This window comes from Gymnodraco acuticeps, unplaced genomic scaffold, assembly GCF_902827175.1.
Source record: "Gymnodraco acuticeps unplaced genomic scaffold, fGymAcu1.1, whole genome shotgun sequence".
Taxonomy (NCBI): domain Eukaryota; kingdom Metazoa; phylum Chordata; class Actinopteri; order Perciformes; family Bathydraconidae; genus Gymnodraco; species Gymnodraco acuticeps.
Window position 1 is genome coordinate 160,446 of NW_022991296.1, and position 12,708 is coordinate 173,153.

General features: G+C 40.8%; 1 protein-coding gene across 1 annotated transcript; it reads right to left on the minus strand.

The window, feature by feature from the left end:
- Nucleotides 1-963: 963 nt before the first annotated feature.
- On the minus strand, nt 964-12,212 carry ints7 (integrator complex subunit 7). Its single transcript, XM_034240111.1, is given in 21 exon segments — nt 964-1,361; nt 2,020-2,205; nt 2,600-2,698; nt 4,111-4,243; nt 4,787-4,855; nt 4,971-5,074; nt 5,372-5,449; nt 5,451-5,567; nt 6,318-6,524; nt 6,713-6,850; nt 7,488-7,727; nt 8,230-8,327; nt 8,421-8,555; nt 9,122-9,239; nt 9,322-9,444; nt 9,683-9,882; nt 10,606-10,652; nt 10,747-10,884; nt 11,044-11,190; nt 11,732-11,861; nt 12,007-12,212. Coding segments are annotated over 21 exon segments (2,883 nt in total). The 5' UTR covers nt 12,101-12,212; the 3' UTR covers nt 964-1,079.
- Between the last annotated feature and the right edge of the window lie 496 nt (nt 12,213-12,708).

Consider the following 12,708-nt stretch of genomic DNA (forward strand, 5'->3'; position numbering starts at 1 on the left):
ATACCAGGAAAAGTAGTTGTGCTCGGTGAAATTGAATGTTACATCGAAGGTATTCACACATAAAACTATAATATACACATAATTACTAACATTTCAATGATTTGACGAGTCTGGAATTGACATGAGATATTTGTGCTCACACAATGATGACCAGTTAATGACTGTTGTGTGCCCCCTGATGGCTCTTTATGCCATTACACTTCATGCAGAATGGATTACACTGTAAATTCAGTGTCCACTGTACATTTGTTCCCCCTTGTGACCTACCTTGATTTGATGCTGAAAATCAGGGATGCTCCGATCGCCGATTTTGGGGCCGATCGCCAAAATCAGTATCGGCCGATACCGATCGCCGATCCGATCGAGTGGGTTGGGTCTATGGGGATCTTCCATTTAAAGTGATGTTTAAAACTCAGTTAATGGGGCTCATTCACTGGAGCTTCCACAAACAACAACCAACATAATTATTATATTCAAATGAAGTACATTATTCAAGTTTACATTAACTTTGGATAATAACACGGGAGAAATGAGCGGAAGCGCTCTCTTTTTCTCTCTCTCTCTCTCTCTCTCCTGACAGCCTGTCAATATCTCATGCAGCTCACTGATCCAGTAATGAGGGACCCGACAGTGAAGAATACATATATTTATAACTAGTTTAGCTTGTTCCAGAGGTAGATAAAATAGCGTTTTGTTAGGTCTAACTCTTAGTGTGTTTTGCTCCGCTCACCGGTCCGTCACAGCGGGTGGAGCTGCAGGATTTCTGCTTCACACACGTTGCATACTATTTTATTGTCATTTTCGGACACCTTAAAATACTGCCAGACCGGTGAAGCCATTTTGGCGAGCTTGTTTTGCCGCGCACAGAGAAAATCTTCACCATCAGGTTATAATTAAGGCCACTTATGTGTCCTTAGCACCCGCTCAACATTAATTTGAAAGGATTACAAACAAAGTGCAGCATGAAAATTAAATCTGATCTTTTAATCGTTGAAAAACAATATGTACAAACTCAGTTTCTACAAGGTCAAGTACACAAGCTTAACCTGTTGTTGACGGTGAAGCACTGAGGATATTGGCTAGAAGCGAGCGTATGCACTCCTCTGTGGAGCAGGCTGAGCGGCACTCTGCTGCAGCTGATGGCGGAGCTGCTGAGAGTACGGATCCTCCAGAGATTTGACCGACACCGTGGTCCTGGGCCCCGTCTTCCACTCGATGCCACTCTCGTCCACCACCGAGGCCTCCACAGTGACGGTGTGGGTGCCCAACACGGAGAAGTTCAGCAGGAACTGAGTGCTGAAGTAGTCGTTGTGGGGTTCAACACGCTGCTCGATCTCATTGGTTTTACTGTCGAGTGGAATCTGGAAAGGGAAAAGACAAATATGTTTGTTCTTATCATTATTAGAGCAGCAACACAACAACAAATGGAAGTACAAACGCCAGAGCTAGCATGATCTGTTGATAAATACAGTACAGGTATGTAGATGTACTTGCACTGCATATACATCTGGAGAATACCCAATATGAGCTTTATACATGGAATAAAGCAATTTTCTCCATAATATAAAAACAACCAATCTGGTTAAATAAAAGGTTTGAAATGGAGTAAAATCAAATCGGCATTTTCTTTTTCCGATATCTCCATATTGATACTGTAGGGTTGACTTTTGGTGGTTTCCCAAATAATTACACTGATATTTTTGATAAATAATCACCAGCAATGTGAACAAAATGACTAAACGGACTAAAAAAACATTTAAAGAATCTGTTAAATTCAGAAAATGACATAACTTTTTGAAAAGCAGCCTTTAAACCTGGAAAATACATGACTTACTGTTTGTAATGTTAGGATATGATGATATACGAAGGATAAGACGTATCTATCCTAATGTCCCAATATGGACATGATATGGATATAATGCTCAGCCCAATATAAAAAAGGGACTAAAGATTTTTCTATTATTCTGAAATATTTGCATTATTGAGCAATAACCAAAGATGAATGAAATCACTGGATACCTTGAGGTCGGTTCCCGTCTTGCTCTGAAGGACTGAAGTGACATTGAGGCTGACGGACTGGATCTTCCTGAAGAGTCCGGGTGTGGAGCCGTGCTGCACGACGCCCTCCACCTTCAGAGTCAGCTGCTGGCTGCTCTGCACCGGGATCGGCTCGCTGGGCGTCCGCGGGGACGGAGAGAGGGCGAGCTGGAGAGAAAAAATATATATAAAATGCGTGAGCTTAAAAAAGAGCTGAAAAAAGACTGTCATATATATAAGTAGCTGAAAACTGTACTGTATGTTGTCCTGCCCTAATATAATCTACAACCAAGGGCATCATTTATGTTGTCCTGAGGATATTTCAATCTAATAAAACTTCACAAAGATAATGTTTAAACTTGTACTGCATTGTTTCCCTTAAAGAAGAGAGAAATAATACATACATGCTTCATACATGAGTTACATGCACATTTATAGCTAGTATATACACACAATAAACTCTATCATTTCCTACTGCATCATATTCTGTTTGGCATATTTAATTGAGAATAGGGATGTATCTTTTTTAGTAATTTTCTAATATAATTATAAGTTGCTGTACCTTAATGCTTGTTGACTGGAGCTTTTGGAAGAAATACCTCTGGAAAGACAGCGGGACTTTGAGTAAAGCTATGACGGCGTCACAGAGGCAACCTGTATGCTGAGAAACAATAACAAACAATACATCGTCAATATTGACACTTTAGGACATTTCATTTAACCAAGTTACATTTATTCTTCTGAATATCCAGTTAAGAAAAAAACTTAAATAAAGTAAAAAATTATTTAGAAACACTCAACACATGCTCTACAGTGCTTCTCAAAGTGTGGTCTGCGGACCATTGGTGGCCCTTGAGCGCCCCCTAGTGGTCCGTGAGTATATTGTTAAAATTTCACATTTGAAATAAATAAAGGTTTTCCACACTCTCGCGGGAATATCTCCGCAATGGAGCGAGCTTAAGTTTCATTTCTTTCGATTGCATGATATAGCCCAGCGCAACACCTTCGTCACATATGTTGCCACTTGTTTGTACCATTTTCAGGCGATTTGTAATCTGTTCTAGAAAAACGATGTGTTTTTGGATATTTGTGGAGTTAGGTGGTCCGCAAGTTTTTTTTTATTGGTTAAGTGGTCCTTGGTATGAAAAAGTTTGCGAAACACTGCTCTACATGTATAACACAAGTTAAAGCAGAGCATGAGTCAGTCAGCATTATAAAACGTTGTGATCAAAGGTATTAAATATGATTTGTGTTATTATATAGTCATGATTAAACCACTTTTGAGGATCAGAATTCAAGCAATTAAACCAAAAATAACGAGGACTGGATTTCAAATATAAAAAAATGTAGTTAATTTGAGTGATTGAATAAATAGATCATCAGATTGTGTGGAAAATAAGGCATTTTAGAAGGATTATATTTACATTCAGGTATATTTCAAACCTTTACCGCATCATTTACATTTTCCCACACCACTCCGCTCCTCCGCTCCCTTCACTGGCTTCCGGTAACTGCTAGAATCCACTTCAAGACACTGGTACTTGCGTACCATGCTGCGAATGGATCTGGCCCTTCGTACATCCAGGACATGGTTAAACTGTACACCCCAGCGCGTGCACTACACTCTACATCAGCCAAACGACTCGCTGCACCCTCGCTGCGAGGGGGACCCAAGTTCCCATCAGCAAAAACACGTGGGTTTGCAATCCTGGCTCCAAGATGGTGGAATGAGCTCCCCATTGACATCAGGACAGCAGAAAGCTTACACATCTTCCGGCGCAGACTGAAAACTCATCTCTTTCGACTCCACTTCGAGCGATAGAATTATTAACAAAGCACTTATATACTAATAAAGGATTGGCTTACCTAAAGCCAGTAGAGTAGCACTTGAAATGTTTGGCTCTATGAAACCTGATGTACTTATATGATTCTGTTTTCTTCAAGGTTGTGTCTTCCTGGTCGAATGTACTTGTTGTAAGTCGCTTTGGATAAAAGCGTCAGCTAAATGCAATGTAATGTAATTTAAATACTAAACCAGCTTTTAAAAGTTAGAAACCCTGAATAAAATCTCACCAGGTGTGAGACAGGAGGGTGTTTCTTGGTGAGACCCTCCACTTCCTCCAACACTCGACTGAAGACCGACATCATCCGGCGCTCATATTCACTCTCCGTCTGAACCGAGCCCAGGGTGCCGTACTCCTGAAAGCTAGATTACAGGAAGAGAGACACAATCTGTTACAGACAAACGTCTGCCAGGAGAAGCCTCCCGGGATGATGTGTGTTACCGCAAAGCACTTTCTACAGAAAACACTCAAGTACTAACCCTAACCTGCAGAAGATTTGGATTAGTTGTCATCCATGTCTAATGTGCGGTTTACGGAAAAGCCACATCCATACATCATGCTGAAATAGTTAAATCACGATTCTTGACCTTACATGTCACTTGTTAGACTCTTTTATCCAAAGCGACTTACATACTCAATACTGTGGGAAATCCCCAACACCAACGCACGATCCAAGTTGACAATTGTTCCTTTTGTTATGGCCGTCTTCCCCAAATTCAGTGTTTCCCCCACTTATTAAGCCAGCAAAAACCCTCTAGTCCCGATTATCAAATACATATAGATGTAATTTCACACTAAATATATTTTCTCAAAAGTCCTCAAATGATACAAGATAAATTCTAGACCAATTTATATTTTAAATGTTGTCATACATCAAACAAATAAATGAACTTTGTGGCTCTCACCTTGCGGCCTGAGGGTCCAGTATCAGAGCCTCTATAACGTGAGAGACAAGCAAACAGCTCTGTTGTTGTCTGAGCAGTCAGCAGTTAAAGAGAAATGACAACATTATAGAAAGGAGACATCACAGCAGAGAAAGCAGGGCTGACAAAAATACTTTTAAAAGTGTGATGTGACTTTTGAGGATACAGCTCCACGTTACGCAGGGTGGCATAATCAGCGTCAAACGACGACTGGTGCAAATCAGCGTATCGAGCTGCGAGACTTCTGAACTCATCCATGCAAACCTTCATCTGGGAAAAAGAGAGAAAACACATTGACTTGATGAGAACATTTGTTCATTTATACTACCAACATCTCAAATCCTCAAATTAGTCCTGATTCTTAACATGTCATAAGTTGTTCCCCTCTCAAATATGGGGATTTCCTGCTTCTCTCTGTGCTGACAAAATAAGACATTTGAGAAAATACCCTGGCCTTTGAGTAAAACAGCTGATTGATTGATAATAAAAACAATTAATAACTGCAGCCCTCCCCTTTAGCCTTTTGGTGAGAAACATCCTGAGTGTTTCTACCTCACTGAGTTTTACCTGCATGGCAATGCGGCCGCAGCGCTGCAGGTCGTTGCCTGAGGCCAGGGCGATGGTGGTGGCGATGGCGGGGGGGGGGGCTGGTCTTCAGGCTGTTGCAGGTGCAGATGAGCTGCGACAGGGCCTGCAGGGTGTCGATGCGCAGCTTGATGAACTCACACTGGAAAGAGAGCGGGCTCAGAGGAGTGCTGGCGGCCTGCAGGGAGAGAGAAGTCAGATAGAGCACATACACACTACCGCTGAATAATGTCACTGTTCTTCATTTAGTTAACAGAAACAAAATACACTCAGGTTTAAGGGAAGTTAATCCGTTAGCGATTTGAGATGCTGTGATAACACGAGTCTGCTCTGAATAACAGCAGGTTAAAGGGTTAGCTTGGATGGTTGTACAAAGCACTTGTTAATAGTCAGAGTATTGCCTACAGTACTCTCTTTTGGGTACATACTGACGCCGTTATATAAGCTCTATTCAAAGCCACCAGACTCCATTGACAAGAACAATAATTGAACCTTGTAGAACACAGGGGTTGCTGGTCTTTTACTGTTCATTTGTTTTTGTTATGGTGTGACCTTGGTGAATCGGGACTTACCTTTTTAAAACACAAAAGTCACACAATAACACAAAGTCATCGACTGAGGCATTGGAATATGGCAGCTTCCTTGTTCTGCAAGATGAAAGAGTCTGGTTGCTTTGAAGAAAGCATAGATAATGGCTTGAGGTGATACTAGAGTAAAGCAGTGTCAACTAAGTACTAAGTATAGCGCACATTCAAACCGATATACTTTCTTTTAGGTGGTTAAAATATATTTTGTTGCCGCCTCTGTCCACAGTAATACATTTTTAGCTTCGTGCTGGTACGACCCCTTTAAGCATTATTTATTGATGACGTAAGAGGAAGAATTGTATTAATGTTTTGGACATGCAGAAGCCTGAGAGTGGACTGACTGTGAGAGAAGCGATGCCCTTCTGGTAGGAGCGCAGCGCCTCAGCGATGGCGGTCATGGCTCCACTGTAGTCTCCGTCCTCCACGTGACTCAGACACTGCTCTGCCTGGGAGAACTCCTTCAGGCTGTTCAGCCAGAAGTAGAAGTGCTCCGACGCCACTCGGGTGCGCATACTCTGGTACAGCTCGCTGGAGAACTCGTGGCATCCCTGCAGATTAACGATAACATTTCATTATGGGTCATGTACAAGATTTGGCAGTAATTTGTCTTTAGCAATCTTTTATTTCAAACATTTAGATACTTTTGCCGGGGAAGACCTTTAGCAACTGTGGAAAGCCTTAAATGTTAATCCATTTTATAGCACATGTCTTGAATTGTACGAGCATAAGAGATTACCATGCGTGAGGCTTGTCGTGCGATGCGGTACACCGTCCAGCCGTTTGCTACATTCTCTAGCTGCTGTTTGATGACCGTCTTCACTTCGGCTGACAGAGACGACTGGCTGGCAACAAAAATCACTGTTGCCAAGGAAACCTGCAGCAGCGATCACAGAGGGAGAGACGGGTGTTGAAATCCAAATTCAGAGAAATACAAGTATAGGAACCAGAACATATTTTAGAGCTGAATGCAATGTCAGCTATTCTAATATAGTTGTGGGCTAGCCGTTATCTTTAGCTAAAAAAGCTCAATTTGTTATTGAAAACAGGTGTGCCTGGGCCGAACATAGATATAACATCATTTCTTCTTAAAGGTTTGTCGTGGAGATGTCGGCCATGTCTGGAACAAATTGAACTAGATGTTACACAGCTTTTGTGCTCAAAGTGAGCTAAGTCTTTTCTTTGTATCACTGCGAATAAGTAAGCTTGCATCTGCTTAAGGACGAGAGGCTTGTGTTGTCTTGTTTACGAGGGTGTGCTTTAGAAACAAAAAAGCTTCTACATTAAAATGCTCACATCAAGGTCTGTGAATGATGTATTGCCATTATATTTAAGAGAAGATAGACATCTCTATGGCTGTTATCTCCCACACTCAGCAATTCACACCAACACAGTCTACTTCAATCAATAGCACTTTAGAGTTTTTACATTTTCTTTTAAGGTACATTTTGGGGTGACATGTCCTCTTATATCTTCAGTCTAAGCAGCAGCTGATGTCTGATGCAGTCCCTCACCAGAAGCTCTTGCTGCTTGTCAGTGGAGGAGTGGCTGGCCACCCTGTACAGGTCCACCAGGTCCCCCAGCATCCCGTCGCCCAGCACGGGCAGGTGGGTGGCGATGGCGGCCAGAGCATGGCACATGAGGACACGAGAGGAGTCGCAGGACAAGTGGAGCTGACCGAGTAGGAATTCCACCGCTGATTGGCTGAGATGAGGTCGACCTTTCAGCAGTTTGACCAATGAGGTGAGGGTGGTCTAGTGAAGACACAAAATAGGGAATCATTCAATCATAATGTAGACGTTTAAAGTGTAGAAAAAGTGTAGCTTTAGCGAGCAATGCTGACAAAGCAATGTTACCCTCTTTAGCTGCAATCATTTGTCAAGAGAATACAAATATTTGTGTTTCTTCTTCAAAATACTTCATCATAAAAGCCTGAAAATAATGGGTTTAATCTGAAATGTGTAGGCACAAAATCTCAAATATTTAATGTCTTCCCAAAAAAAACTGTGTAATGTAACAACTTTGCTCAAGTAAAATACAATCTTAAACTATAACTATGTCAAATCTGAAACTATAAAGTCAAAGTATAGCTAAAAGAAGACCACAAATCGATCATCAATGTCAGTTTAAGGAACATGACAGTTGTCTACACTATGATTTAAACACAGTTGGGTTGATCCCAGATGAGGTTTAAACACCAGCTCTTTCGCTAATGTATTCATCAAAACATGCCTTAAGGTTATAAAGACGTCTTACTTTGAGTGTGGCCTGTGCGCTGGAGCTGCTGTCCTGACTGCAGAGCATCAGAAGGGATTCAACTCCTAAAACAGTTTCCTGCTCCAGCTGTATTATATCTGAGGAGGAGGAACACAGAAACACTGAGTCTACGCACACAGGAGCGATGGTTCATGCTAGAGGCAGAAATCCTCACCACGGGCACCACTAACCTTTTTCTGGACAGGAAATAGCGATGTTCGAGAGCACTACGATCCCATGAGCAGCCACTGCCAGGTTGCTATGGTAACAGCATTCTTGTGCCAGTTTAACCAGGTCTGTGAGCCGGGGGGGAACCGAAGAGCCACCTGGGAAAAGAGTTGGAGGAATACGCATTAGTCGCAAGTCTTTCTCTCATTCAGAACCAACCTGCAATTAAAGCATAGTTTAAGTGTCAATATACACATTTTAATTTAAACTTATTATTATTGAGTAAATATGAATAGCCCAAACATGAGTTAAAAATGTGCAGTGTGTACTTTGCCGTGTTGCCAACTCCTAGCACTAACTGCAAAACTTCCTAAAAGTCATTTGCTCATTTGCATGTTGGCAACACCATCAGGCTTTCATTTGCATAAAGCTCGATGTGTGCAACGAGGGAGAGGCGGCCTATGCACAGAGCAAGAGGAGAGGGAGAGACCGCGTACTGTTGGATGACTGAGACTACTCTGAACAGCATTGAGAATAAATAACAATTTATGAATATATTTCTTGCTTTTTTCCCTGCTGATCGGAATGTACAATGTGTCGTTTTAGGCTTTGAGGAAAAGGGAAAGCAATCTGGACGCAAGGGGGAGAAAGTAGAAACGTTTTATAACAACTTTACATTACAATTCTTACATAGGACATTTCATTCATTAAAAGCAAAAAGTACCCGTCATATTGTGAAAGTACTGCTTGAGTGCGATGGTTCCAGAGAGGGTGGAGAGGACGGCCAGCATCCCCAGCTTCAGGCTGTTGTAAGGGCTGCTCAGGGCACACTCACACAGCGTCTGCCGAGGAGAAACACTTTAGATGACCTAGACATTTTGAAACCAATATTAAGACGGTCCGACAGTGCAGCTGTAACTCTACCTGAGTGTTCTCTCTGATCCAAAGGTGAGGAGCCTTTTTAGCCAGGAGCTTCAGATCATTAGTCGCGAGTCTCTTCACAGCTCTTCGTGGGTCGTCTTTAAGGTACTGAAGGAGGAGCTGCAACTGTATGGATAAAAAAATGTTAAAGCACACAATTTAGATGTTTTCCTTTTTGGATAGAACAATTGAAGAAACACAAGAAAGAGGAGAAAGGGCATCACAGGCAGCAAATGTCTCCAAATCTAAAAAGGTAGAAGAGTCCAGATCTTAATAATAGAGACAGTGGTAATAAAATAAAATCCAATATTCAAAGACAAACATTTGAATGTGTGAACGAGGTGGAGCTCTGTTATTGTTCTACCTGCTTTGGGATATCGATGAGGGAGGAGGCAGCGAGCTGGGTGAAGGTGTGCAGGGTGACGATGACCATGGGGGTGGAGGGGTAGGAGCTGACCAGGTGCTGCAGCAGCTCTCTGCTGCTGGAGGCCAGGCTGGCGTCGTGATGCATGTGCTGCAGCATCGGGATCAGCTTCAGCTTCAGGTCCACCGGGGTGTCTAAAGCTGAGTGGAGACAAAGGAGGAAGAGGAATGGAAACTCTATAGATACAAAATAAATGTACAAACCAACACTGATCTGCTGAACAGTGATTATTGAGGTAAATGATTTGTGGATTTTGTTACATTTGTATTCACTATCTCTTAGTGGTGGTTGCAAATATCCATGCATTCATCTTCCGTTGGTATGTGAATGTACAATGAAATGTATGCGTTTCATTTGGATTATCAAATAGAGTGTGTACACTAAGTAAGGGATAATGTGCAGCGAGGCGGTCATTATGGGGAAAAGAACCCGACAGGCAGATCAGGAGCCCGACGCGTGCATACAGTTAAATCGACCAAACTTCTTTGTGCAGATGTGAGCGTCCTTAACAACGGTCAATAAATCCTTGACAGCGGTCTGTCTGTTCTGGATTAACAACGTGTCACGTGTTCTGAATTGACCAATCAGAATCGAGTATTCAACTAAGCCATGTAATAATCACATTTTAATGCTTGTTTGTTTAAAATCAGTTGTAAATATTTAAGAACGTTTGAAAAAGTTGGTTATATTATGACGTCTGTAGATTAAATTCTCATTAAATCGACAATTTTTGGCTTTTGTTTACGTTTTTCATTTTTGTTTGGAAAATTGTCAAATATTCAATGCTGAAAAAATTTCATATGTAAAGCTTTTTTTTACTAAAAATGATATGTGAGATTTTAACTTCTGAATAAAGATTTTACCTTGAATCATCTCACTGACTTTGTTGCAAATCCCCGCTGCAAAGTCTCTGAAAATCAGGAAACACACCAAATCTATTTTACACAAAACATCATCACATACAGTATTTATGCATCACAGCGCGGGTAAGGAAACAATCTTACTTTGACTGTGCTGAGAAGCTTGCAGCAGCATATATGGCAGCCTCCACTTCTACATTGTCATGGGAGTCCAGACTTTGGCGAATACTGTGGTGGGCATTCTTCCTGTCCGGGATGATGGAGGCCAAACTACCGAGCATCCTGAAAAGAAACAAAAGGAAAATAGATGAGTTCAAGCCTCAAATAATCTGGAAAGAGTAGTACAACATTGCAGGATATCTCTTACTTCTTACGTAAATCTGAAGCCAACCAGCAAAACTTTAGCTCAAATATTATTTGTTTTTGTACACGCATATTTACCTCAGAGTGATGGCTCGGGCCACAGGGTCGTTGCTGTGGATGACTGAAAACACCCTTTTGACAAATTCGTCCACATTGAGGATCTTTTCAAGATGTTTCTCGCTCTGTTGAGTCACTTTCAGCACACAGAGACGCAGAAAATTGTTCCTGAAATGAGAAATATTTTTTTTTAAAATGTAAATAAAGAGATATATACCATAGTAAAAACCAGTTTTAGTAAAGACACAAAATATGTGGTAAACGATTATTTATTGAAACCTTTTAATCTTTCATGTTTAAAATATTTATTTGTACAATACTTGCTGATACATTGTACCTACTGAATTCATTCCAAAAAGTAAGGACAATGATGTTCTGTTTTGATTAATTGGTGACTTAGGTTAATGACTTGAAAATGCTGATTAACTATATATATGTGTTTTTGTTTGTTTACATTTGATATTGTAATGTATTTTTATGTCTGCAAGATTATTAAATGTGTTGCTGCCCGTCTTTGAAGGGTCGTTTTAAAAAGAGGCTTGTAAAATCAATCACTTTCTCCAGGTTACATGTAGGTAATACTTTTGAAGACTTATACCTGTTTGCTACATCTAAATGGAGAAAGGTCCACTTTAGAAACACTTGATGTTTTGTTGTTGGGTTTATGGACATGCTACTGTTTGAATACCAAGTTATAAAGCATTCTTACCCGAGTCTGAAGATGTCTGCCAGCTTCAGAAATGCAGAGTTGATGAGGATGGGAAAAGGGTATTTCTGGAAGAGTTTGGGAAAAAGCACCACAGCCTCACACTGCTCTCCCAGCTTTGTCGACCGCAGCCCTGAACAAATGAGCAATTTCATCGGTCACACCAAAGCAGGGACTCTTCAAGCAGTTTACATTTAGCAAAACAGACACATGGGAACTAAGACCCATCACACAGGATCACGACTGATGCTAGCTAGTTAGCAAGTTAGCTAACTCACCTTTGTCCAGCTCCATGAGGGCGGAATTGGCGTCGAGTTCTTGTTCGCCATAACAAGCCTCTGATAGGAAGGTGCGTGCAATAGAAAGCGACATTTTTGTTAAGTTGTATTCTATAATAAAAAAGAGGCTTGAAAGCACCAATGGGCCGTTAGCATTTCATTGTACAGACGGAGAGTACACAGGAGTTGCAGTGATTCTATTTCCGGTGCACAGTTTTCGTTTTCACAATAAAACAACAACAACATTGTCACATTTTATTTTGCATCATTTCACTGTTGATCATTTTTCTTCTTTGTTAACAATTATTCGGTTAATTACTTTCGTTCAAATGTATGTAAGGCAGCCTACTTCTATGCTATCTTACTTAGTCTTTCGACTCAATCACATTTATTTTTACTCAACTACATTTAATAATAATGTATTTCTCTAAACCTTTTTTGTTGTTGCCAGAATTTGTGTTATATGTGTTGTATTCTCAATGTTTATTAACTTACAAGTAGGATAGGAATAGGATAGGGCTATATGTTTTGAATACATGAAGAGCAGAAATGTTGGCACCATGTCACACATTAATTATAATATATTATATTCAGTCAAATTAAGGCAGGCCTACAGTAAATGTAACTAATATTCAAGTTTGAGGCCTTATCTTTCAATATGCTAGTCCTAATATTTTCCACATGATATTCAAATGATAGATA